Source organism: Camelus dromedarius, chromosome 12, assembly GCF_036321535.1.
Source record: "Camelus dromedarius isolate mCamDro1 chromosome 12, mCamDro1.pat, whole genome shotgun sequence".
Taxonomy (NCBI): Eukaryota; Metazoa; Chordata; class Mammalia; order Artiodactyla; family Camelidae; genus Camelus; species Camelus dromedarius.
In genome coordinates, this window is record NC_087447.1 from 9,002,917 (window position 1) to 9,030,254 (window position 27,338).

At 54.5% G+C, this 27,338-nt stretch overlaps 1 protein-coding gene across 1 annotated transcript; it reads right to left on the reverse strand.

Annotated features, from left to right (window-relative positions):
- Positions 1-26,482, reverse strand: INCENP (inner centromere protein). Its single transcript, XM_064492259.1, has 18 exons — positions 26,335-26,482; positions 23,456-23,606; positions 22,979-23,092; positions 21,303-22,099; positions 16,163-16,214; positions 15,259-15,316; positions 15,059-15,176; positions 13,976-14,027; positions 13,411-13,528; positions 13,204-13,338; positions 7,034-7,143; positions 6,841-6,961; positions 6,414-6,536; positions 5,286-5,503; positions 3,647-3,725; positions 3,371-3,478; positions 1,792-1,942; positions 1-531 (listed from the first exon to the last, which is right to left on the reverse strand). Exons 2-18 carry the CDS (start codon positions 23,593-23,595, stop codon positions 317-319), a joined length of 2,709 nt encoding a protein of 902 aa, XP_064348329.1. The 5' UTR covers positions 23,596-23,606; positions 26,335-26,482; the 3' UTR covers positions 1-316.
- Positions 26,483-27,338: the final 856 nt, after the last annotated feature.

Genomic DNA, 27,338 nt, shown 5'->3' on the forward strand with positions numbered 1-27,338 from the left:
TTGAAGGAATAGACTTTATTAATCTAGCTCTCAAACACCAGAGGCTAAAATTCAGCTGAATTATAACAACCTATTTACAGAGTGCTGTCAGCAAACCAGGCGGGGCTGGGCCTGGTTCTTCCCCAAACACCCACCAAGCTTGGCCTCCCAATGGGCCCGGGCCACTTTCCACCTGCAGCACACACAACACATTTATATACACGTGACCAAACCCTCCGCAACAGAACACCAGGCAGGAGGCCACCAGACCAACAGGGACACGGACAGACAGACACAGACAAAGGCCAAGACAGCCGAGAGGCCCCGCAGGCCTGCCTCAGTGCTTCTTCAGGCTGTAGGCCAGGCTGCCGGGGACCCTGGGGCCCTGCAGGGGCGGTGAGTTCCAGACGGCGGAGCTGGTGCGCTTGTGGTAGCGGGGCTTGCTCTTCTTGAAGATGTCCTCCAAGTCCAGTGGGAGGATGGTTCCAAAGACCTCTAGAAGGTTCGGGGGGTTGTAGTACTGGTGGATGATGGCCTGGCTGAGCTGGGTGCCTGCAAGGGAACGTGAAGCCTGGGTCAACCACCTCGAGGCAGGCCCTTTATCCATGCCATCTTACAACCATGAGATGTGCCCAAAGGCACACAGTAGTGACTGGCAGAGCCAGGGTTTGAAGACAAGTCTAGCTCCAGAAAGAACTTAAGCATATGACAACATCCTCAAGTCCTTGATTGGCTACTTATCTCATCAGCGTCACAGCCCCACGGTGCCTGGTGCAAGCTGAGGCCACGGGTGGTTCAGAGACCCGCCAGCGAGGCTGAGGAGGACCCTGGGGTATGTCCAGCGCTCGCCCTGCACCAGGCCTTCCGCCCGCTGACTCACTGCATGCTCAGTCACCCTTCTCAGTTGGGCGCTCTGAGAACCCCCATTTCACAGACGGTAAAACCGAGAAAGAGTAAGTACGATGGCGAAGGTCAACTACAGTTAGCCTGGCTCCCTGACCAGGCTGACCCCTGCCTGCTGCCACCAATGCGAGGACTTGGTAGGTAGGAGACGAAGGCAGACTCTGTACTCTAGGGTTCAGATGAGGTGAAACTCACAAAGCAATCTGTCTTCTGTGGAGTGCTGATCCCCTCTGGGGTTCTGGGCTCTTCCTCTGGGGAGGGAGACCGCAGCCTGCCCTGACCCCAGCTCACTCAGCTCCTTGTAAGGCACCCACTGTAGGCCCGGCTGCACTCCACTCCTGGCAGACCTTGCACCCAGGCCTGAGACGGCACCTTCACACTTACCCCCACTCCTGTTAAAACGCTGCGGCCTGGAAACTCTGGGTCTAGTTCTGCTCTAGAGCCCCCATTCCCACCTCCAAATCCTCCCCCAGCTAGTCGGAACCCATGCTCCTGCTCCTCGTGTGTCGCCGAAACCCCACTATCAGTTAGCTCTCTCCCCACCCCAGGCTGCATGTTTGGGTCCATCTGGCCTGCTGGGCAGGACTCTGAGGGGGCTGCCAGAGCCCAAGGCGGAACACCCAGCACTGTGCTGGCCCGTGGCCAGCCACGATCTAACACATCTGTCAAGAATGAAGGTGCCCAACATCACAGATCTGGTCCTCAGACGAGCCCACTGGCCACAGGGTGCCTACCCTTCCCTGGGCGCATCTCAAGGCCTGATGCAGACTTGTCAGCCAGTGACTCAAGCTGCCAGCCCACGGGCACAACAGGCTTGTGATACCCGCAGCCGCCGAGCCACCCCATCCAGGGCCCTCAGAGTCATAAGTGGAGACCTGGCTCTCCTGGGGAGCTCCGGGCCCTGCTCACCTCTGGCCCAGTTGGGGATGGGCTTGCGGGGATGGGCCTCGTCATCAGTGGAGTCATCGCTATTCAGATCCATCCCGTAGTTATCCGGGTTGATCTTGGGTGGGGCCCGGTGCCCCTGTGGAGTCATCTGATATGAGGTACAAGCTGGAGACTGGAAAAGATGAACACAGTTGTCAGCTGCCTGCCCCACATGCCTGCGTCTCCTGGCACTGGGGTGTACGGGGGCTCTGGCCGCCTCCCCTCATTTCCCAGGAAAAATAAAAAGGTTCAAGGGTTGCTCTCTAACGTAAAAAAACCACATCACATATACGACTCTGTGTCTTCCTTTTTCACGTGAACGTATGTTGTGAACATTCTTTCAGCTTGGTGTGTCAATGTGCATCCTCTGAATGGCTGCTGGGCGCTCCACTGGGAACACCACATTTTGTAAGTGAACCATCTGGTTCAGCTAATTTCCAAGTTTTCAACATCTTAAACTATGCTGCGATGAAAACTCTTCCTCACACACATCTTGTTTGTAATGGCACTAAACTGGAAATAGCCTAAATGCTCATCAATAGGGGCTGGTTGAAGAAATTCTGGTACAGCTAACTGGAACACAGTCATCAAAAGAGATTTACAAGTGGTGAAATAGGCAGATGTCCACAACACACTAAATGAAAGGGAAAACAAGGGAGAAAAAATAATCGAGGTGCCAAATGGTCTGTGCTATGGACTAAATGTATTCCCCGCAAATTCCTATGTTAAATCCTAACCCCTAACGTGATGATATTTGGAAGCGGGGCCTTTGGGAGGTACTTAGGTCATGAGGGATCTATGCTCACGGGACTAGTGCCCTTAGGGAAGAGCCCCCAGAGAGCATCCTCTCCCCTTCGGCCATGTGAGGACACAGCAAGAACACGGCAGTCTACGGACCAGGAGGAGGGCCCCCACCAGACACTGAATCTACCAGCACCCTGACTCCGGACTTCCCAGCCTCCAGAACTGGGAAGAAATACATGTCTATCATTTAAACCACCCCGTCTGTGGCGGCACAAACAGACTAAGACAGTTATAGCTTGTACCCATTTAAAACTATGTGTATGTGTGTGCGAGAGAGAGTACGTGTGTATATAAAACGTTCATATGTGTAAAAATACAGGAAAATAAGCACCATACTTAGTTTTCCTTTGAAGGTAACTTTCTTTTACTTTTTGCTCTTTTATAAAGTGTAGTTTCTTTTTTTTTTTAAACAACAAATTCTACTTTTGAATAAAGAAAATACGTATCAAAAATAGTAAAAACATTCTGTATAGTGCAGGGAAATAAATTCAATACCTTGTAATAACCTTTAATGAAAAAGAATATGAAAATGAATATATGTATGTACATACATGACTGGGACATTACGCTGTGCACCGGAAGTGGACACACTGTAACTGACTGTACTTCAATTAAAAAAAAAAATAGTAAAACAATTGGGCCGACTATGTCCTTTCTCTTTCTTAGGATCCTAATATATACAGCCTGTGCCTCCAGCTACAGGGACAAGAATAATCAGGGCCGGGGGCCCCTTTCTACCCTGGTGCCCAGGCTTCACCTGCACGTCCACGGTCACGTTCAGGCTCTTGCTGGCCGCCGCGGCCTCCTTGGCTTTCTTCTCCTGCTCCTCCTGCAGCCGCTGCTCGGCCAGGCGCTGCTGCTCCTCCTGGGATCCAGCAGCCCGCGGGTGTTAGAGGCAGTGTGGGTGCTCTCCCTTCCCCGGACACCAACCCCATGCAGCAAGGCAGCTCCTGCCCCAGAGCCACCGGGCCAGCCCTCCCCGGCCCAGAGCTCAGCAGACCCCGGGGGAGCCACGTGCCCGGGCCCGCTTTACCTTTTTCTTCTTCTCCTCCAGTTCCCTCTGCAGCCGCTCCTTCTGCAGCCGCAGGGCCTTCTCCCTCTCCTGCAGTTCCCTGAGGACCGAGCAAGAGCCTGTCAGGGTGGGGAGCCAAGCCCTGGCCCCATTCCCATCCCTGCCTGGGAAGCCAGGCGTGGTGCACACACGGGGGGAGATGGAATGGCAGGAAGGGCATGCCAGCTAAGAGCCCACAGCTGTGCTTATGCCCAAGGGGTGCACACCCAAGGGTGTGGGGAGTGCTCAGCTTTGAGGAGCTAAACCTGGCCCCCATTCATCCACACAACTTAGGTCTCCAAGACTCAGTCTTGTCTGCTGCACAGTGGGGATCATGACATCTTTCGTCCAGAGTTGCCATGAGAATGAAATGAGGTCGTCCTCACCATTGGCATGACCTGCAGGACAGCACCCAGCGCCAAGCCTGACAAGACGCAGGGAGGGGCTGACTGAACAACCACCTCCACTTACTAGCTCCTGACCCTGAGCAAGTCACGGAGCCTCTCTGAACCTGTTTCCCGGGCTGGGAGGTGGTGCTGCTAGTGCCCACACCACAGGTGCCTTCTTGTAGGATTAGACAAGGAAACGTGTGGAAAGCATGTAGCTCGGTATCTGCTAAAGCTGCCAACCATTATGACCATCACACCATTGCCCCTCGAAGTCCCTTGTGCTGCCCAATGCACATCTACTTCTAAAACCACATCAGCTGCCACCCTCTGTCCCCCTCCCAGACTCCTATCTCTGACTCTGCCCACAGGACCATGGACCCCCTTTGTGCCAGTCAACAAGCACCAGGAGATGTCCTTGACGTGGTCAGCCCTCTGGCTGCGACCCACCCCTGCAACTTCTCCAGTGGGCTGGCCACCACCCACAAAGATGGACATGGCAAAAAGTGCTGCCTGGTGTTTCCCAGGAGGTGGAGGCCGGAGGGAGGCAGCTGCTGGGCTTGGGCCCAGGTCCGCCTGCGTATCTACATGTGGGCAGAGTTCTCTACATCTACACACAGGTGCAAGATCCCACGTACCTCCTGGCCAGTGGTGACCGTGGCTTATCCTTCCCGGCATCCCCAAGACCCAGCACAAAATGGCACAGGGTCAGTCCTGGATAAACGCTTGTAGAACTAAATGTGGAATTCTTGCCTACTGCAGAGACCATTGCCTCTGAGGGGGTTCATGTGCCACAGTTCCCAACGGGGGGCAGTTCCCTGCAACGAACCACCGCATGTAGTGGACTCTCCCACTCAAATGCCCACGGTGGCTGCTGAGAAAAGCTGGCTCGTCCTCCAACCTCTTTTATGTCAGTTGAGAAAAAATGAACCCGCAGGGTCGGCTCAGCCAGTTGGAGGCAGAACCAAGACAAAATCCCAATTGACCCTGCCCATTACTCCTTGAATGAATCTCCAATAGCCCACGCACCATCTTCAGGTGGTCTGCCTGGTTTGCAGCCAGGAGAAAAAAAGTCTGTCCTTCTATTCCAAATCCCCAAATGAAGGTGGGCGCTGCATCGAGGCGACGGCTACATCAGTCTCTCTTCCACACACACACAGGACAGCTGATGAGATGGCATCCGTATGACAACCCTGGGGGCGGGCCCACCAGCCTGGCCTGCGGGACTCCCTCACCTCTCGGCCTGGAGCCGCTCCTGCTCCCTCCTCCGCTCCTGCTCTGCCAGCTGCCGCTCCTGCTCCCTTCTCCGCTCCTGCTCGCGCTGCTCCGCCAGCTGCCTCTCCTGCTCGCGCTGCTCCGCCAGCCTCTTGGCCTCGGCTGCCTTCCGCAGCCTCTCCTGCTCCTCCTCCTTCCTCTTCTGCACCAGCTCCTGGTGTCGCCGCTCCTCCTCCTCCTGTGAATGGAGAGCAGGGTCAGGGCCTGCAGGCCAGGCCTGGGCTGGAGAGGCAAGAGAGGGTCTGGGAGGGAGGGAGGAGCAGCTGGCCAGAGGGCCCACTCCCTCCCAGCAGCCAGGCTCCTCTCGCACTGAGAATGGCAGGGGCTGACCCCGCGGACACCCCACATGAGGCTGCATCCCAGAGGATCACCGAGACCGGCCTGAATGGCATCTTGTGACAACTTCTTTTGCTGCAGCAGCAGACTTAGTAGTTAAGGGTACAGACTAGAGCCAGACTCGGGAGCTGGGTGACAATGGGCACGTCACAGAAGCCCTCTGATCTAGGTTTTATCCTCTTTAATAAAATGTGAACAACAGTAACACCCACAACCTCTGAGGCTGCTGAGTTTATACACATAGCACATCAGAACAGCGCCTAGCATGTAGTAAACACTCAGTAACTTTTAATCATTAGTATTTCAATTCCCTAATGACAGATTTGTGCTCCCTAGAGTCATCAGACTGACAGTTCCCAGGCAGAGTTAGGCCCGTAATCTTACCAGCAAAACATTTAATCCTCACAACTTTATCAAGTAGATACCACTACTACTTGAAGAACCAAGGGAACAGAGAGGTCAAGGAGCCCACCCAGGGTCACACAGCTAATAAATGGCAGAACTGAGATTGGAAGTCTGGCTTCAGAGTCCATGCACTTAACCCTCAAACTGCTGCTTCCAAAGAAAACACGAGGCAGGTTACTGTCACCATCCCCACCTCCACAGACTTTGTTGAACCTTCTTCCGAGCAGGAAGCAACGGGATCCACCAGGATCAACCCAACAGGGTGGGTGTGCCCAGCAGTCCTCTGGGCACTGAGGCACTGCCGCCCTTCCCGGCTCTTCCCTGACGCCGGAGCCCAGCATTCGCACCTGTTGCAGCCACCTGAGCCTCCGCGCCTCCTCCTCCTGCTTCCTGCGCGCCTCCACCTCCTCCATCTTCTTGGCCGCCGCCTTTTTCTTGGCCTTCTCCTCAGCCAGCCGCTCCTCCTTGGCCTGCGGAGCCCACCCACAGATGCCCACTGGAGCAGCTCTCCTCACTCAGCCTCCAGGCCTCTGGGTGACAGACGCTCCCCACCCCTGCGGACCTGGCTGGTCCTCCAGAGCCCAGGGGAGGGGGCACCTGGGAGCCTGACCACCCGGGAGCGCAGGGCTGTGCTCAGGCTAGACTCCAGGGCCCATGGATGGGTAGGAGGAGGGTACAGGGCATCAAACCCGTAACATCCTGACGGGTCCCCTCCTAACCCTCGGAATATCAGGTCTGCCCACTCAGGCCACGCCCGCAGCCGGCGGCCCGCACCTTCTCCGTCTTCTCGTCGATCTGAGCGAACTTCTGCTCGATCTGCTTCTTCTTCTCCTCCTTCATCTGCTCCACGCGCTCCCGGGCCTGCAGCACCTTTCGCAGGCGCTCCTCACGCTTCCTGCGGGCACAGGGCGGTCACGGGGGTCCGCTGTGGCAGGGCAGGTGGGTGCGCGAAGGGCCGGGCACTTACAGCTTCACCTCCTCCAGCCGCCGCCGCTTGTCCTCCTCCACCTTCTGCCTGCGGAGCTGCTCGGCCTCTTCCTTCCGCCGCAGGTTCTCTAGGCGCTGCCGCTCCTTCTCCTGGGGGTGGGCGGGAGGGGGTGTGAGCCAGGACGGCCCCCAAAGGCTGCCCAGCGGCCCCCACGGACCCCGCCCATAGGCAGCAGCATCAGACTGCGTCTGACCAGCAGAGTCGCCCCCAACAGGCTTCCATTCCCACCAGGATGGAGGCCTGGGGCTTCAATCTCTCCTCTGGGGTGGGGGGTGGGGGGTAGGTGGGCAAAGGCCTCCCCAGGGCCCAAGTCATGAGTGCCCTCAACTGAGCCCTGCCAAGTCATGGGCAGCATAAAAATCAGCTTCAAAACTTGATGTATGCTCTAACTATGTAAAATGCGTGGTTGAAAAAAGTATGAGATTGGGAAAGGACAGAAAAGCAGCTCTGAAAGTTATGGTTAATGTTTTATTAAGGGGGTGGTGGGTACACATGTTAGTTTATTATTATTATGCTTTATAACTTTTATACTATGAGTGTACACACACACACAGGTACTCTTTTGTGGTGTTTATCAACTATTTCCTAATAGTTGAAGAAATGAAAGAAAATATTGCCAAATGCTAACAGGTTACTATATAGGCTGCTGAGGTAGATTAGAGATGGTATTTTTTCCTTTATTTTCCAAACGTCCTGTGATACGGCTAAATAATAATTTCAGAAACAACTTTTTAAAAGTAACTAGTTGGTTCAGCAGATCGATGCTGGGACCTCCCTCCTCCGCAGGCCCAGAAAGCCCTAGGGGCACAATCATAGCTGTGGGCAACCAGTGGGATATGGGTTGGTGGTGCTCCATGCACTCCCTGGCCAAGCACAAGACTGGTGCTTTACTCCTAATGGTCAGGGGATGAAGGTGGAGACTGGGGTCCCCTCCCCTCAACCTGGCTCCCATCAGACTCCCACCTCTGGCTCAGCCACGCACGGCCCCTACCTCTCCCTGCACTAATTACTGTCCATTCCTCCTTGGCCGCTGACCTTGACTGCAGATTTCCCACCTAGAAGGTAAAACCATCCTAAAGATGGAGAGAAGTGGTCCAGTTATAGGTAAAATGGAGTAGACACTCCCCTGTCTCTCACTAGATGTGGCTATAAAACCTAACAGAATACATGGAGCAGCTATTTGAGGTCTCTAACAAGTAAACAGCAGCAGGCAGACTGGGGAAGGAGACCAAACTCTGAAGCATCACTGAACCAGCAATGAGATGACCACCTTTTTTTTTTTTTCCTCAAACCTCCAGCCCAAACTCAATGAGTCCTGAAACCCCAAAGAGATCACTGGGGCGCAGACAGAAAGAATTCCAGGAAAAACTCTAGTTCTGACTCAAACCCGTCTTCCCGCCCTTTTTCTCCCTTCTCATGTCCCTGTCCACAAACAATCCTGGGGCAATGGGGACAGCAGTTCCTGGAAACTGCAGAGTCAAAACTCGGGGAGGAGAACCTTCCACACCACATAATGGAGCTGTGACCCCCAAAGGCTGGGAAACACTGCTGCTTTTCTTCCTGTCTCCCAGCCAGGGGGCCCTGGACATGGTCAGGGAAGCACACAGCAGAGCAGAGTAACTAAGCCCTCAGCTTCCTGGCTGGAGGACAGAAAGGGGGAGCCCCAGAGAAGCAGAAAGGACTGGATAGATTGAGAAAATGATACCAAAAGGCTTTTATGAACTCCCGGGAGCAGCTCCAAACTGCAGATGCTTGGATCTGACCCAAACTATCATACCTAAAACTTTGAGAACTAAACCCACAGGCTACCCGCCAGATCCCAGATTGACTGCTGACTGGCACACTCAGGATAGATCCAAATTGCACTGCAAAGGCTTTGAAATCTGAACCAACATTGGAACCACAGGCCACAGAAAGCAGGTTGGAACCACAGCTGGAACCAGTGGGTTGCTGCTGAAGCAAACCATCAACATTCTCCATTAGGTTTAAACAAGACCCAAAGTCTCCTAACATCATATTCCAAATGTCCTGTTTACAATCCAAAATTACTCAGCATACAAAGAACCAGGGAAATCTCAACTCCTATGGGAAAAAACAATCAACAGGCACCAATGCCAAGATGATGGATGTTGGAATTATAGACAAAGACCTTACAGTAGTTATGACAAAAATGCTTCAACAAGTAATCACAAGCATTCTTAAGACAAATAAAAAAATGAAGTCTCAGCAAGTAGAAGATCTAAAGAACCAAATGGAAATTTTAGAACTAAAAATACAATAACTGAAATAAGAAATTCAGTGGATGGGGCTAATAGCAGAAGGGAGAAAACTTAAAGATAAATAAATCAATAAAATGTATCCAATCTAAACAGAGTGAAAAGATATTAATGAAACACTAACAGAGCCTGAGGGAACTATGAGATGACAACAAAAGGTCCATGAAATGCTGAGGGGAGGGGACTGAAGAAATAATGGCTGAAAATACCCCTAATTTGCTGAAAGACATAAATCTACAGAATCAAGAAGGTCATCAAAACCCAAACAGGATAAACCCCAAAAAACCCATGTCCAGCCAAAAAAGAATCAAACTGCTAAAAAAGTAATACAAAGGGAAAAAAAAAAAATCTCAAAAGCAGCCATCAAAAAAGGGTCACATTATCTACTGGGGAGCAATGATTTGAATAACTGGAGATTTCTCATCAGAAAGTACAAAGGCCAGACGGAAGTGGCACGTTTTAAAACTGATAAAGGAAAGAATTGTTAATTCAGAACTCGACCTACATTCAGTGGGAAAATCCTCCAGAAATGAAGTAAAATAAACTTTCTTGAATAAAGGAAAACTAGAGAATCTGTTGCCAGCAAACTTGTCCTCAAAGAATTGCTAAAGGAAGTTCTTCAGGCAGAAGAGAAGTGATACCGGAAGTAAACACAGACATCAGGAATGAAGAGCAACAGAAACGACAATGTTCTGGGGAAATATCAACAGACTTCGTTTCCTCTTGAGTTCTTCTGTTTGACAGTTGAAAGCAAAAATTATTCTGATGGGGTCATGGATGTACAGAGATGCAACATGTGAGACAAGGATAACATACAGTGGGGAGTCAAGGTGCCTATAGGTAGTCAAGTTTCTATACGCCAACTGAACTGATAATTTATCGATTCTAAAGCGGTTGTGAGAGTTAAGCATGTAATGCCTCAGAATAACCACTAAAAAAGCCCTCAAAATGATACAGCCCAAGTCACAAGAGACAAGTTAAAATGGAATACTGAAAGATAATCAAGTTGACCCTCAAAAAAGGGCAAGAAAGGGGAAACAGAAGAAAAAAACTAAAGGGAACAGCCAACCATAATAAAACAGCGGACTTAAATTCAAACATACCACTAAACAGATCAAATAAAAGACTGTTAGAATAGATTTTTAAAAGAGAGAAAAAAAAAAAACCCCACCCTGACTCAACTATAGGCAGTCTACAAGAAACTCACTCCAAGGGCAATGATTTAGGTGAGTTCAAAAGCATTATGCTGAGTGAGGGGAGCTGATCTCAGGAGGTCACCTGTTGTATGCTATGATTCCATTCACATGACATTCTCAGAAAGAAAAAACTACGGTTGTGGATAACAGGGGCTGGGGTGATGGGGCTGCTCCGCACCCCAACTGTGGTAGTGGTTACATAAACGTACACTTTCACAAGGTGTAGATTTCACTACTATATGGTAATTTTTAACATAAATTTTACTGTATAATTTTTTAATATAAAAGTTTTTTCAAAGATGCAAAGAAAGGTGGAAGCAAAGAGAGATGACCATGAGTCATAGAAACCAAGCTGGGTGCGGGAAGGGTCTGGAGGAGGACACTGGCCTTTGGGGGGCAGGTGGCCTTTGGCAGGCCCTTCTCTCTCCAACCACCAGGCCCAGGGAAACCCAGCAAGAGGCTGCACCGTCCACTGGCCTGGGAGGAATGCACCTCGGAAACCAAGGCCACATGGCACCCAGAGAGCTCACCACCCTCCCTTCCCCACCCAGAGCCGGCCAGATTCCTGCTTTCAGCGGGGCTCAGCAAAACAGGTTTCTGTTATAAAGCTTAAGTGCTAGAATCTCCCAGCCCAGGTCAGGAAATGTACTCTGTTGCACTGTGGATTTTACAGAAGGAAACAAGAGTCACTCTTATCATAGAACCCGTGCTTCCTCTCTGCCCCGACCCTGGGTGGGCTGCTCCCTAGAACAGAGGGTGGGAGGAAACCAAAAGCTTGTACAGCCCCTTCTGCCTCCAGGGGCCTCAGCTGAGCAGTCTCCCTGCCATTTACCCAACAACCACTTTATGCCAAGCCCCATGCTGGGTGCTTGATCCACATGACTCTCTGGTTCATCCAATCTCCCTGAATGGACCTGTCTCCACATCTTGTACCCAAGGAAACTTAGGCTCAAAAGTTAGGAAATCAGTCCAAGGCTCCAGCGACCTGCCTGGGAGCGCTGGTCTCCTAAGGACTGTCCCACCCACCAGATGCCCTGGGCAGGGACCTGGGCCCCCCAAAGCAGGAAAGGGCAGCTTCCTAGACTTCTCCATCATCCCCATGAGCCCCGCGAGGCTCCAATCAGTCTGGGAGGGGCACAGGTGGTTCTTCGTGGGAGGAACCAAGTCCAAGTCTGGTTCACTGCTGTGGGCACAGGGGCCTCGCGGGGCCCTGGCACCAAAATAGGTGCATAAGGACCACATGGCCTGCTTGCTGGCATACTGGACAGCACACCATCACCCTGTCCACCCAAAGGGGACCAGCTTCCTCGCAGGAGAGGCAAGTTCAGGCCCCACCTGCCTGTCAGCTGCTGGGAAGTCCCTTGACCTGCCAAGCCCACACAGTGCTGCTGAGGCCCTGAGGCCCTCAGCTAGAGGCAGAAGCCCTTGCAATAGGAGGCCCTTCAAAGCACCAGTGGGAACTAAAGGACTGAGGGGGCTGCAGCCTTGTAGCTCCTCAGGAGACCTCGGGAGCCAGGACCGTGGACCAAGCAGGCCCCAGCTCCCCGTGGCTCCCTATGCATGGCCAGTGGTCTAGCTCAGCTCTAAGGTATCTGAGAAGAGAACAGCTTCCATGGCCTCCTTTCCAGAGGATGCTGCTGATGGTTCCAGTGTCACCCAGCTGACCAAACCCCCCTTTTTCCCCTACTGCCCTGTCCCTCAAGGCAATAGCCCAGGTCTGTGACCCAGTACATCTCAGTGGCTCAGGATCAGAGATGCCTTGTCTGTTCTCTTCACAGTCCCAGACCCTGAGGGGAGCCCGGTGCTGGGGAGGAGGGTGGGAGGTGGCTGTGGGCAACAGTGTGAGATGTGGTCCTGGTGAACCGCAGCAGCTCACACCCACTCTACTTCCTCCTGCCTCGGGGAGGCTCCAAGACTCATCCTCCCAGGAGCAGAGTCGAGGGCAGGCTCTGTGGAGGAAGGACGCCAGCTCTGGAGGGCCAGCCAGCCAGCACCTCTGGTTCACCCCCCACCTCCCACCCCCCTTACCACTCCTGCTTATGAAACGTTAGTGCTTCTACAGCTGCTGGAGTTTTGCAAGGACAGGGCTACAGTGGGTAAGTGCGAGGTAGAGCTAGGTTACAAGGACAGGAAAAGGCTTTACTTACAACAAAGCTGCACTGTGGAGGGGAGGAAACAAGGAAAAGGCGAGAGTTAATGCCACGTAGGGGGCATCCTGGAAAGCAGGTCGCCCTCCTGGTTACGCCAGTGAGTCTGCTTGGGGTCTGCACCCTCTCACCAGTGGCACCACCCCCCGTTATCTCACCCAGCCCTCCCCACCAAGTCAGTGTCTGCTCACCTTAACTACTCAGGCTGCTGGGAGGGAATAGGGGTGGTGTGTGGGGATGGATGGCCACGCGGTGGCCAACCAGGCCAGTCCTGCAACTTCCCAGCCCAGGGCCGCCAGGTCACTCTGAGCCGCCAGAGCCTCTGGGCTCAGTGCAGAGCCAAAGAAGTGAGGACAGTCCCTAAACGTCAAGGCAGCCCATGACCACAGAGGCTTGAGCTGGTCCTTGAGCACGGGCAGGTCACACCTGCCTTGGCCCAGACCCACACTGCTCCCAGCAGCCTAGGGACAGACTGGAGCCTTCAGCCACACCACCCCCGTTCTAACAAAGCCCAGGCACGGCTCCCTCACCTTGGGGTCCATGCGCAGGGGAGTGTTGCGCTTAATGAAGGATTTCATGATGCTGCTGTGGGGGGTCGAGGTTGGGGTCATGAGCATTTGGTTCCTCTGCACCGTGTGCAGGAAGGTCCGGAGGGGCCGCACCACCTGCAGACGAGGACCCAGGTCAAGACGTGTGGGCGAGGCCAGGGCACCGAGGGAGGGCAGGTGCCCACTCACCTTGCTGGAGGGACAGGGTGGGGAAGGGGTCTTGCTCCTGGGGGGCTGCAGCTCCTCATCCTCCAGCTGCTGCTCCTCGTCCAGCTCACTCACCGCCTGCTTGTAGCTGCGCTTCCTCCTGCCGAGGCACAGCCACAGAGGTGTAACGGGGCCGGCCTTGGTATCCTCCCCACACCCCGGCAACACCCCATAAGAGGTTACCCCCTGTAAAAAGAACCAGGCCCAGCCCTCAGGACTCCAGACTGGAAGACACTGCAGAGGTGGGGTCTCCCTGACCGATCCTCTGCTGCTCAATCAGAGGAAGGGAAGGGACCAATCCAAGGTCACATGGCCAGGATGACACAGAAGGATGGGGCCTGGGATCTGGTCGCCCACTCTCAGGGCAGGCTCGTCCCACAGCATCAAGCTGCCTCCTTCATTAAGTCAGAACACCAGGCCCCACCTCAGCCAAAAGGCAATGCAGGCCCCTGACCACATGCCCACCCTCCCTGAGCAAGGACTCAGGTTTATGTCCCTCTGGGCCCCTCAAAATAAGTCACCTACACGCCCCTCCCCAGATGCAAACCTGACACTCTGGGGTGGCTCCTTGGGGCCATCTGCTCGGTCAGTCCTGGCCTCTGTGGAGAGAGCAGTTTCAGTGAGGTGGCAGTGGGGCACGGAGTGGGCAGGGCAGGACTCTCCCTGGCAGACCCCAGGGTGGCCAGGAGCAGAAGCAGCAGCTTAGTGACAACTGGCCCTGACAAATCCGTGGATGTGCGGAGCCAGGTCCCCAGCCCCCAGCCCCCTCACCCCCAAGCCTGGCCTCTGGGGGGAGAACAGCAGGGCAGTCTCGTCGAAGCGGTCCTACCACGTCCCACCCACCTCTCACACTGAGAGCCGGGGGTGCCTTTCAGGAAGGAAGCCGCAAGTTCTAGCAGACCCCTTGAATGGTTTCAAAATCCCACTCCTCCCGGCCCTTTCAGCTGGGGCTGGCACAGGGTGGTGGGAGGTGAGGAGCGGGCGGCTCCTGACAGGGTCAGCATGTGGGGTGCGGCCCAGGACGTTTTGTTCCACTGCTGGGAGAAAGCGCGGTCTCTCCCCTGGCCCTGCTGCTCTTACTCCAGAGGGTCCCGGCAGCCCCTCTGGGAGCTCTGGGGCTGGCTCGGCCATTGTCCCCAGCCTCACCAGGAGGCTGGAGGAGCTGTGTTCAAGATCTCATAGCAACAGTGCTCTTCCCACCAGGGATATGCGGGCCAGGCCCCAGACCCCACAGTTCTCCCGCCTGCTTCAGACAGGAGACCCACAAAGGCGAGAAATGAGCCAGCCGCAGAGGTAAAACACGAGGCCAGGTTCACACCTGCTCCTGGCTGGAGTGAGGCTCAAGGCCTCGCCCTGGCACGTTCACGGTGAATGCCCCAATTCAGGGGCCTCCCCCAGTTTCCTGCACTGACCAGCCAGCCACAGCCACTCATGTGACCCTCAGCAGCAGCTCCAGCCAAAAGGAAGGACATGAAACCTGCAGGCTCAAAGAAGATTTGTGCACACTGGGTCTCATTTACCTTCGGCCTATCCCAGAGTCGGGCTTCCCTCTTCCCCGAGAGAAAGTCAGGCTGTGGCCGCCAAGGCCCGCAGGGCCCCAGGTGTGTGCACCAGCAGGTCAGAGACTCACCTTGCTGCCCTTCAGATGGCGTTCCCGGGCCACCAGCTGCCAGCTGCGGGCCCGGTGTGCAGATGGTGATCTTGGTGGCACTGCGGAGCTGCAAGGTACTGCCGTCGTTCTGGGGGACCTAAGGGAAGAACCAAGGCTTGGGGTCTGCACCCGGGACTCACAGGCCTCGAGCCCGCCCCTCCCTGGCCTGCCCGCCTTACCTCCGGCTCAGCCGCTGCCTCAGTCTCAGCCTCCTCGCCGGGCTCCTCGGCCTTGGGGCTGCAAGGGGAGCAGGGGGGCACTGTGGGATCCGCCCAGCCCGGGCCCCCCCACAAGAGCCATATGTCAGATGCCCGGGCCCGGGCCACAAACCCACAGCGTCTGGCAGGATGAGAGGACAGGCAGCCAGAGCCAGTGGCTCCGTGGTGCGTCTGCTGCCTGGGCAGAAGAGGGGCGTCTGCTTCTGAATTTGTCTTCACTTATATCCCATCAGGGCCTTGATTTCGAGACATCAGACTTTTCCCAGCTCCGCCACAACCCCTTGGGCCTGGGTGAGCCAGGTCTCTTTTGAGGGCTGTTTTCTATGCACTGTGGGGCCAGCAAAGCCAGCAGGTCTGCCCAGTCACCCTGTCCCTCATCCCAAGCAGGACCATCTGTTCCAAAGAAGGGGGCGGGGGGTAGTGTGGAATAGCTTTAGTGATGGCAGGAGGCGGCCTCCAGGAAGAGGAGTTCTGGCCCAAAGTAGTGCAGGGGTACAGTCCTGTAGTGGAAGCACATCCAACACCCATGCCACACCACCCTTAATTTGAACTGGACCTCATGGCTGCACTGGCTCATCCACAGGCCTTTGGATTTGACGACCTACGGAGCCCAGGCCCCAGGGTAAGGCTCGGAGGGGTCAAGGCCAGGCCAGGGCTGACAAACGATGTTGACAAGCAATGTAGAAGACCTGACACCCATGTCACTGGCTGCCCGGAAAGACTGGGGCAGGGGCAGCGGGCAGGGCAGCCTCAGTGGGCAGCCCAGGGGCAGTCCCCACAGAGAGGCAAAGCCCAGGCACAGGAAATGCCACCACCAGTGGGACTTACCCGGAAAGGGCCCTCAGTGTCCCAGAACTGAACTCACCTGACTTTCTGGGGCACCTCAACATTCAGGAGCCTCTCCAGGTAACTGTGGCCTGATGGGAAAACAAAGGAAAAGATGTCCTCAGAATCAGCCAGGTGCTTCTCCAGGAGGTCCAGGGAATCAGGGAATCAGGCTCGGGTGGGGCCATGGCCACTACTCACTGAAGCCAGACTTTCCACCCACAGACCCCTCCCTGCACTAGACACAGATTCCTCCAACGTACAGGCCCCCCCCTCACTAGATACAGACTCGCCACACACACCTGCAGGCCCCTCCCTTCACTAGACACAGACACCCCCACCGCAGACCTCTCTTCACTAGACACAGAACCCCCTCTCCACTTACAGGCCCCTCCCTTCACCAGACGGACCCCTCCCCCTACCTGTAGGCCCCTCCCTCCCTTCACTAGACACAGACCCTCTCCACCTGCAGACCCCTACCTTCTCTGGGTGCCATGCCCTACGGTGCCCTGAGCATCTGCCCCCGGCACTCCCTCAACTCCTAGCCCTCAGTGGAGCTGTTGGCTTGACGTCTCCCACTACCCCCTAGCTCCCTAGTTACAGGCCCGTCTGAGAACACATCTTGGCTCCTTCACTGGGCTGGGAGTATCTAGGGAAGAGGGACAATGTCCAGCTCTGGGCCTCCAACTCCCAGCACAGGTAGACACAAAGCACCTTATTCATTTAGCATATATATGTCAAGGGCCTACAGTGTACCAGGCCCTGGGGATCCATGGAGAGCAATTCGGTCTGGATAATCATCAGATAACCCTATAACCGACATGTGACATGTGCCATGGCAGAAAAAGCAGAGGATTTGAAAAGCCTCTGATGGGGAGCCAAGCTGGTCTGGAGGCTGGGCAGTGGAGGATGAGAAAGTTGCCAAGGGGGAGGAGGAGGGAGAATGTCCAGGCTGGTGGTTCTCAAAGTGTACTCTCAGGCTCCTGGAAGTCAAGTACCCAAGACCCTGGCGGGGGACCCACAAGGTCCTCACGCTTTTCACCGTTAACACCCAAATGCTATTCTCCCTTTTCACGGTGCTGAGATTTGCCCAGATGGCACGAAAGCAATGGGAGGTGAACTGTAAAGCCGGAGCGCCAAACAAGGCGTGGAACCAAAGTGCACCCCACACTCGGGACGGAACTGTCCAGTTTCACTTAAGAATGTCCTTGGTGAGGGACTGAACACTATTCATTTTATTCAATCTAAACTCTAGTGCGTGCCTCTCTGCCATTCTGCGTGATAACACAGGAAGTGTGCAAAATGTCCATGGGTTGCATAACCAAGTCTCTGAAAAGCACAGGGGTCTGAGGACTCAGCTGAACTGGCCCCTTTTTTTCACGGAAGGCTGTTTTTAAGTCAAAGAACAATGGACAAACTGGCTAACCAAGCTTGGGCATCTGGCAGACATTTTCTTAAAAATGAACAAAGTGAGTCTGTCACAAAACAAAACACCAAACAATGTTTGTTGCCAAGAATAAGAAATTGAGCCCAAAGAAAAGCCAAAAATAGAAATTTGGAAAATGTGTATCCACCACCGTGAACTTCACAGCTTCCTGATACCTAGACGTTTCTGATGAGATCAGAAAACAAACGTGCTCCTTTAAAAAATATATGTATAATGAAGCATGTCAGCATCTGGAAGATGTGCGTGACTCTGTATCTGTGAGAACGCACAAGTTACATGAAAAAGAAAGAATATGCACAATTATCTAGAAAAGCTTTTAAAGTGCTCTTCCCTTTCCCCACTACATTTCTGTGTGAGGCCAGATTTTCTGCACAGCCTTTAACCCAAAGAACACAATGCAGCAGATTGAATGCAGAACCCAGCTGTCTTCCTTGAAGCCACACACGAATGGGATCTGCAAAATGTAGAATGCCAGTCTCCTCACTGCATTTTTGTTCAGAAAAAGTTTTTTCTTAAAAAAAAAAAAAAAAAAAGCCTGACCTTAAGAGATAATAGACTTGAAGTATTAAATAATATTTTAAATACTAAAACAGCAATATTACTATTTAAAAATTTTAATAATATTAAGAATTTTTTGATTCTTCATTTTCTAATACAGTAACTATCAAAAGATAGGATGCTCATAACCAAAAGCTCTTTGGGGGTCCTTGATCATTTTGAAGTCTGGAAGCAGGGGCTGAGGCCAAAAGTTGAGAGGTGCTGGTCTAGGCAGAACAGCATCTGCAAAGGCCATGGGGCAGGAAGGAGGAGGCTTAGCAGGGCACAGAAGGAGGCTGGCTCCAGCCATCTGAGCCCTCTCCAGCCCCGGGAGCATGGCCAGAGGTAAGACTGAGAGGCACCCAGAGTCTAAAGGAAAGAGGGGAGGCAGGCAGCAGACCGAGGAGGGAAGCCAGGACCTTCCTGGGCTGAGGCAGGCTTAGGGGATTGGGAGGGACCAATACAGGGCCAGGTGCTCTCACCTGAGGGGTCTGTAGCCAGGAGACCCCCTCGCCTCCCCTGCCTCCCAGCCCAGCCCAGTGCTCACTGATGAGGGGGCAGAGAGTGAAGACGCCCCCATGACAGCACAACTATTCCACCAGCACAAAGACTTCTCTGGAATGTTAAGCGCCATCTGCATGCCATTCAGGCCTCAGAAAGGCTCTGGTGGCAGGGAGAGGGCCTAGAGAGGGACTGGGGGCTGCTCCCCAGTGCAGACGTGGCCTGGGCACCCAGGAGGAGCCTGGCCTGTCCAGCAGGGCCCTCTGAGAACCCTGAAGAGCGGCCCCGGCCCCCGCCTCCCCACTTCAGAGCCCATCTGTCCATCAACGGCTGCAGCCACACTTCTTGGCCCAATGGCTGGCTGGCCAACTGTGTACCCTGCCGGGAGTGTGGAGGATTAATGCCTCCACCCAGCAGCCCCTCGCCCCAGTGCCTCCCACTGGCTCCAGAGGCTTCCTGGGGACCCCAGGCCCGTTACTAGCTCCTCCGCACCCCCTCACCCCGTCTCACTTCCCTGCTTCCCCTGCTGCAGGTAATTCCTCCCCCCCAGTAGTATCAAGTTACCCTCAAACCCTTACATCAAGGGCTACTTCTGGGGGAACCCAAACTAAGACTCCGCCTCTGAGTTGCCCTAACCAGGGCGTCAGGAAGGCCTCCAGGAAGCCCTGTCTCCCCTCACTGCTCCACACCCTTGCAGCGCCCCCTGTAGGGCCATCTGGGCCACAACTCCTCTGAGCTTCAGGGATACTGGCAGTCCTGTTTTGTTTTGTTTTTAGACTGACTGAGCTGTACCACATCCAAGCACTAGGCTGGCTCCTCTACCCACATTCAAGGCAGGTGTTATTACCATTTAACAGTTGGGGAAACTGAGGTTCGGAGAAGGGTGTGCCCCAGGTCACCCAGGCTGTGTGACTCCAGGGCTTAACCACTGCGTTTTACTGTCTTCTTTCCTCAGGCTTGGGTCAAATACAAATCAAATCAGAAGCACACCAAGTACAGGAGGCAGGGGCAGGAGCAAACGGAATGGCTTAAGAGCTACAAACCCAGATGTCTGATCCAGAAGCACGAAAGGGTCTCGAGAGCCTCTCCCCCACCCTCCCTCTAGAGTTCCAGGCTTGCCTGCCTCCTCGGACCCCTGCCCAGGATCAGACTCAGGACAGAGGAGATCTCCAAGGCAGGTCAGAACCACTGTGGCCCTTCTGGGAATCCAAAAATGGTCAGTGTGCCCGACCGCACGTCTGCATGGATCCCAGATTGGGTGCCCCTGAGCCCCGTGTCCCGGAGCAAGCCCCTCCCCAGGCGGGAAAGAAACCCAGCCAGGGGAGGTGCCCTCACCTGCCCGGTGGGCAGGCCCTGCCCTGTGGCTTTCTACCACCATGCCTCCTCAGCAAACGCCTGCCATCCTGTCCCAGAAAGCAGGAAACATGTGGGGCTCAAATCCCAGCTTCCCAAGGTCCAGACCTCCTTAAGCTTCAGTTTCATTAACGTAAAACCTGGCCTGGCCTCTCCACCAATCCCACTGCTCAGCGTCCTCTGGCTGGACCCTTACAGACTCTTTCCTGGTTTCCCTGCCTTGTTCCCTCCCCTCTTCTGTGGGGCCGTTTTTCACACAGTGCTGGAACCTTACAACAACCATCAAGGGGCCACAGCCCCCACGTCAGTGGGGTCAAGTCCAAGCCCCTTGTGTGGCTCATAAGCCCCAGATACCCCATCACTTGCCGTCTCAGGCCTCAGGGCCTCCATACAAGCTGTTCCTTCTGCCAGGATACCTTTCCTTATGTTTTTTCCCACCTGGCAATAGCCCAGACAGCCCTCGAAGCCCTCCCAGCTCAGACCCTTCCTCCTCCATACGACAGCCCTGACTCCTCTGTGGCTCATGACACCTGCTCCCACTGGGACAATGATCCCTGGAGCTGGGATCAGATGATGATAAAAACAGCTAACGTTACAGAGCCCTGTGGCAGGCAGTGTTCTAAGCACCTACGGGGGTTAACAAAGAAAACGGCACAGCGACCCTCGGAGGTGATACTGTTATTACCCAGCTGACAGGTGAGGAGCCAAAGCCCATGAAGGAACTCCTGGAACCTGCCCCGTCACAGGGCAGGGGAAGGGCCGAGCTGGCACTCAGACCCAGCTATCTGTCCCTCCCAGAACATGCTGCTGTGCTGGAAACTCACATCTCTTTGCCTCAGTCTCTCCAGACCAAACCATTATGCTAACAGGCCCACAATGTGGGGAATCTAAGTGAGCCTCTGCAAGAGGGAAGGGGAACACGCCAGCCCTGGGAAAAAGGCCCATGTTTGAGCTCAGCACGGTATAAACCACAGGCACAATGTCCCCGATGGCCCTGGACCTCAGAGTCCACGTTTGTAAAGCAAGAACGTTAGCCTAGATCTGCACTGTCCAGCGTGGTAGCCACTGGCTACAGGTGGCAATTTAAACCTGAACTAAGTAAGATGTAATAATACTAAAAATTCAGTTTCTCAGTCAAACTGGCCACATTTTGAGGGCGCAACCATCACATGTGGCTAACTAGTGGCTACCGTATAGGACGGCACAGATCTGGAACATTCACATCATCCCAGGAAGTTGTGTGGACAGCTCCTTGCCAGGCGGTTCCCCAGAGCTCCTCCAACTGAGCAGGCATGAAGGATCACCCCCCACACCCTTGCACACTACTGAACCCCAGACTCACAGATGATGCGGCCGGAGGCGGCCGGCTCTTTGGTGGCCTTCTTGGCGATCCTTCTGCTTGATCTTTGGACGGTGCTCTCCTCTTTGGCCATCATGGAGTATTTCTGGGCCAGTGAGAGCTGAGGGCCCGGGGAGGACGGGGCAATCAAGCTGCGCCGCACTGACCGCCGGTCCCCCCGGGAGCCCGTGGGTGTGGAGAAGTTATCCGGCAGGATGGGAGCCAGCACGCGCTCCCGCCACGGGGAGGCTGGAGAGCTAGGCGAGTCCTGTGGGCCTGGGGAGGCCGCTGCAATCCTGAGCTTGGAGGCGGACCGCCCTGCTCCGAACCCTCGGCCCTTGGAGTCCTGGGGTGTGGTCATCAGGGAGCTCACGGTGACAGACTCCAGTCTCTCAGCCTCTGTCTTCTTAGGTGTTGAGTCCTTATCTGAGGTCAAGGTGATCTGGGAGGCGGGAGCGGTGTCCGGAGGCGGGGTTGGGCCCGGACCCTGGGCAGACTGGAGCTGGCCAAGGTGCTGCTCGGCACTCTGGCGCTCGCTGACACCAATCTCCACCAGGGGCACCAGCTGGCTCTGAGCCAGGCTATTCTCAGGCTTCTTGGTCAGCACCGTGGGGGACTCAGGGATAGGCGAAGGAGCGGTCAACGCCGCAGAGGCCGCCGCGGCTGCAGCCGCGGCACGGGTCACCCGCCTCAGGACAGAACCGTTCTCCCCCACCACTGTGGCCAGCTTCTCCACCTTGTCCTTGCTACGGAGGTGCCGGGAGCTCAGCTGGCTGCTCCGAGTCCTTCTGCGGGACAACCTGCCGGAGGAGGCAGAGCAGAAGCTGAGACAACACAGTAGGGCAGGGAGTACACCAAAATTCCAGCTGGAACCACTAGCCTCCCTAGAAGCTGCCAGCTCAAGTGGAACCTGAAGTGGAGGGCTTGGAGGTCAAAGCCAGGGGTGCTAGCCTGGGCTCTGCTACCTCTACCCAGAGACCCCGGCTGCTCGTCCCTGAGCCTCAGTCTCCCTACTTGTAAACTGGGATAACACCAGTTCTCACAGAACTGCTAGGAAGATTAAATTCATATAAACCTCCCACTGACTGAGGGCACACGGTGCCAAGCACCCTGCTGGAGACTTGTCACTTAACCCACAGGACAGCCCTGAGAGGCAGGAACCATTATTTTCACTATAGATTTGTGAAAACTGAGGGACGGGGAGGTGGAAAACTGGCCTAAGGACATACGGCTGCTAAGGGGCAGAGCTGCGTATGTGCCCAGGAGTGCCTGGCCCCAAGACCCACTCTCTTCCCCTGGTATTCTGCAGCCTAGGGTCATTACTGTGGCAATTATAAATAGCACAGCAACAGTGGGTTAGGGAACAGCCCCCGGTCTACATCTCTGGTCACTCTCCTCCAAGCAGAATGTCAGATTCTCTTTCTTCTTCCATCTCTAGAAATCCTTCCCATCCTCCAAGGCCCAGATCAAACACCACCCTTATCCCCACCAGGCAAGCTTTGGACTCCACTGCCTCGGGTCATGCTTCATCTACCCTCAGCCCAGTGCACATGGTACCCACTTCTCCTGCTCCCAGCTAACACCTGCCAATCAAACTCTCCCTGTGGGCTCCAAGCCTCTAGACCCCACCTGCCCAGCTGACACTCCCCTGGCTGGTGATAGCCTCTGGCCCCTGCTACCTTTTCCGGATGGGGTCTCTGTTTTCATCCTGAACATAAGAAATCCGTCTCTTCTTCCGACGGTTCTTCTGAGAAGGCGTTTTGGGCATCAGCTCGGGCTCTTTGCTGAATTCTCTGATACAAAGAGAGTGATGTTCAAGGCTGCCTGGAAACCACTGCCCACCCCCTAAACCCCCCACCCAGCCTGGCCCCCTCATCTTTCCTGGCAGTGACAGGTCAAGCTGGGGTGACCAGCACTAAGTGAGCTCTCCAAGGCCACGTGCGAGTCACTGCCAGGCACTCGGGACTCCCTCCCGGAGACACAGCAGGGGTGCAAGGTTGCCAGGCATCCCCATCCTCCAAGGCACAGCCCAACACCTCTCCTTCCTCTTCCCATCACCCAGCCTCCAGCAGACGGGCCCACAAGAGGAACCCCTGGCAGCCTGTTTGTCTTGCTTATCCCCAAGGCCGCAGCAGCCAGGCGGCCCATGCCCGTACCTAGTGAACATGCGCTCAGCCTCCTCCTCTATCTCCCCCAGCCACACCAAGTCCTTATTGTCCACGTTGCAGACAAACTCCATGAGCTTCTGGTCACATAGCTCCAGCAGGTGAATGGGCCCTGGGGCTGTCGTCCCCATAGTGGCTGTGCCTGGAGAAAGCGGAGACAAGAGGAATGGGGGCTGGGGGCTAGAATCTTCACAGTTCTCAAATGCCTCCCCACTCACAGCATGCTGTCCCCGTAATTTCACACTGCCCAGCCTATTCTGTGATCAATGGCCCTCCTTACAAATGGCCTTCTTTGGAGCTTAAAATGACAGGGCACTTCCTTCCTGGATCAGGAGAAACTGTGGCCACCACAGGACCCCTCTACCTGCCCACCACAGGCCAGCTCTTACCCTCCTACTGGGCTCTCCTCTTACTACCTACAGGTGAGTGAGGGGCAAATACACAGTCACCCCAAGTTACACGTGACCTGACCCCAGGCGTCAGGCCAAAGAACACTAAATCCAACTGCCTCTTCAAGAGGCCAGTGAATGGAAGCAGTTCCATGTTCCAAAGGAGTGGGAAAGGAAGTGGGGTCCAGAGACAGGCTCTTCTCTAAGCGGCCCCCACAACCCTCTCCCTTGAGCTGAAATGCCCCCGAAAACTGATGAGGGAGCATGAGGTAAGCAGATAAGCAATGTCTTGTTTTTAAGAAAACTTGTTTAGACAGATCAGGCAGGGGAAAATACAAAATCGGTTTTCTCTTAACTTCTTAAAAAGCTAAGGTATCCTCCTGAAGTCTCAGTTATAAAATCATCGCCAAAGCCCCAGGCAAGGAAGAAGTGTTCTATTACCGTCATAGCAGGGGCTCGATAAATATCCCGACTGGGGGAATGAATGAAAGAATAAATGAATGGGTGATGGTCGTAAGCCATAATAACAAACTGCATGTCTCAGGCCTTGGCAGTGACCCATCACCTGGATCTACACCTTCAAAACCAAGAACCATGCACAGCTCAGCCTCACACCTAAGAGGAAAGCTCCCAGAAGGAGGGGCTAAGTCACTGACCCCTTATAGAGCTTAATACCAGGTTCCGTTGCAGCCTCATAGGACTGCCTGGGGCCGATTTCCAGGGCACACGAGCCTTTGTTCCTCGAGCAAGCTCTGCCCTCTATCTGGAACCTTCTGTCTCCTATCTTGTACAGTTCGTTCCTCATCACTCGGATCTCAGCAACTCAGGGAGGACCTGGCCACCAGCCACGATCCTATCCATCAATTTCAGTTCTCCAGGTGGCACTTGGGTAACTGTGTATCTGTTTGCTTACTGCCTGTCTCTGTCCACTAAACACTTGTTCCCTGAAGGCAAGCCCTTGTCTGTCTTGCTCGGAGCTGAAAGCCCAGCATCCCAAACAGTGCCTGGCATAAAAGGAATACCTGTTAAATGAGTCAATCCATCTAGCAACTCTACACCTAGAAACATCCTACAGGTACAACACCCCCCCACACTCCACCCCCACTGGACACCAAATGAGCTCATTCTACACAGGTTAGGGCAGCCATACTCATCGAAAACCCTACTTCGAGATGCCAAGGGCAGCACTAATCAGGGCAGGGCCAATTAGGCAGGATCGCAGAGGCTTTGGACAGAGACAGCTCTGCAGTGCAGGCACAGCCTCTCCGCTGCCATCCCTCTGGCTCCCCTCAGGTCCTCTGTCCCAGATTTCAGCCCTGGCGAAGTGCAGGAGGCCAGGAAAGAGAAAACTGTTTAAGGAGGCATTTTTTTTTTTTTAAGTATTTGTTCAAAATGGCAAAGTGGGTGAGAGCTTCTTTCACAAAGTGCAGGATGGTGTTTGGGTTTTTTCCGTGAGGAAGTTTGGTTTCAGCAGCCTCAGCTTGGGTATTTCAAAAGGGTCACTGTCATTCGATCAGAGGTGACCCTGAGAAAGAAGGGATCAGTGTAAGAATGAGGGTCCTGGGAAGAGCAGCAAAAATCTCTTCAGCCCATGAAAGACCTGGTGTACAAACCTAGAGCACTCTGTATCCCACCAAGGGCAAATGGGGCTCATCTTCCTCTCCCAGAACTTCTTTCACATAATACACCAGACTAGATGCCCCACCGCCCTCCTTCGCAATATCTGTTCCTTTGAGGGTGCAGGAAGTGGGGCACCTAACCCTCTGCCACTCCTCAATGAAAGAAGGTCCTAATAGCTGCTTTCTTTAACGAGTCCTACTCCACGCTCGGGAGGAGCACCATCTCGTTTAATTCTCACCACAACCTCCTGAAGTCCTTTGTGCAGATGAGGAAATTGAGGTAAAGAGAAGTTAAGCCAAAGTCACTCTGCAAGTCAGGGGCGGGGCCTGGATTTAAACTGCGCTCTTTGCCGCCTACTCCATTTCAGCCTCGTAAAGGCAGGCGCCAAGGTCTGGCTCTGGGCTCCCCATAGTGGCTGACAGCGAACGTGCCTGGGGAGTGACAAGATCGGAGACAGCAGTGGCCTCAGGAAATGGTTAGTTTAAAACGTTTCTCAGCTGATAGGGAGACGTTGAGCGCGGGCTCACTGTACAAAAATGCCATCTGGCATAATCTCGTCACACAACCTGGTCGATGCGGCTTCCTGCGCGTCCAGGTCAACAAAACGCCTTCCAGGCACAAAAGAAGGTAGTAGGTATCGGGAGGGGGAGGGAAGGGGTTATTCTCTCGGATGGAGGGTGGGGGGTCATCTCAGGCCCCAGGACCAAGGCAGGTCACCTCTCGTCACTTGTAAGAGGTGGTCCGTCCATCCCCAGGCCGCAACGGCGGATGGGGGGGTCACGCCCCCGGTCCGGGGTTGGCCGGAGGGGTAACTAATCGCTAACTACTCCCCACCCCCGCCAGCCGCCCGCGCGCACTCACTCGACTGCACCGTGTCTCCTAAGTGCTGCTCCGATCCACGTCCGGCGGCCTTCCCAGCACAAATCCCAGCCCGCCCAAGTCCCACGGCTGGGAGACTCCAAGGCTCACTGCGGCAGGGAAGCAACGGGGCGGTGCAGCGCGGGCCAGACCTACGATTTTCAAAACTGAAGGCTCCACCAATCCCCGGCAAGTTTGTCTGCGGGGCTGCAAAAACCTAAGCCAATCAAGTAAAAGGAAGCACCAGTCTGGCCACCTATTGGCTACGTGGATTGGCAGTCTGCGGGACTAAGAGGAGAGGAAAGGAAGCGTTGAAACTTTAACCCGTAGAGCTTCCGGGAGCGGCCGCGCGCGACCTAGAGAGGAAGTCGCCCGCGGTCGGGGATGCGCGCGCAGGGCCTGGCACGCCGGGACTACAAGTCCCAGAGCGCACTGCGAGTGTCCCACGGAACGTGGGGTGTGCGTGTGGCCTTTAGTCCTGGACCTGGAAGTCTATGCTCGACCTGTCGGGGAAGGGGTCTTCCGCTTTGCCATTTCTTCGTCCAACTTTGTCGTCAGTACGGAATGACATCCTTACGACTTCTGCCACTTTTAAGAAATAAAAAGAAAACGCTTTATAAGTCGCATTGGAGTTTGTATTTATGGAGAGCCTGCTGTCATCTCTTGGGCGACAGCAACTTGGGCCCCTTATACTGGCCCCAAGTGTTTGGAGCTGTGGTTGTCAACTGGGCGATTTCGCACCACTACCCCCCAATTTAGCTATGTATAAATAGATTTTGGTTGTTTGGGCTAGGGGGTGCTTTTGGCATCTAATTGGTTATGCTGCTAAACACCCTACAGCGCACAGACCAGCCTCTCACTGGCAAGAAATTATCCATCCCAAAATTTCAGTATCGCTGCTGTTGAGAAACTGGTTTACACAGTCACTTTACTGTATGAGTCAGGGCTGCCATCTCCTATAAAATAAGACAGTAAAATCTTTAAGAGACGTTTGTATAGCCATGCTC

Excerpts from the sequence above, each read along its gene's own strand:
- INCENP (XM_064492259.1), bottom strand. The coding sequence starts at position 23,595 with ATGGGGACGACAGCCCCAGGGCCCATTCACCTGCTGGAGCTATGTGAC. Across the intron at positions 22,100-22,978 it reads AGAGACCCCATCCGGAAAAG|GTTGTCCCGCAGAAGGACTC; the intron begins GTAGCAGGGGCC and ends CTCCTCCGGCAG. Across the intron at positions 15,177-15,258 it reads AGGCAGCGGCTGAGCCGGAG|GTCCCCCAGAACGACGGCAG; the intron begins GTAAGGCGGGCA and ends TTCTTCCCTTAG.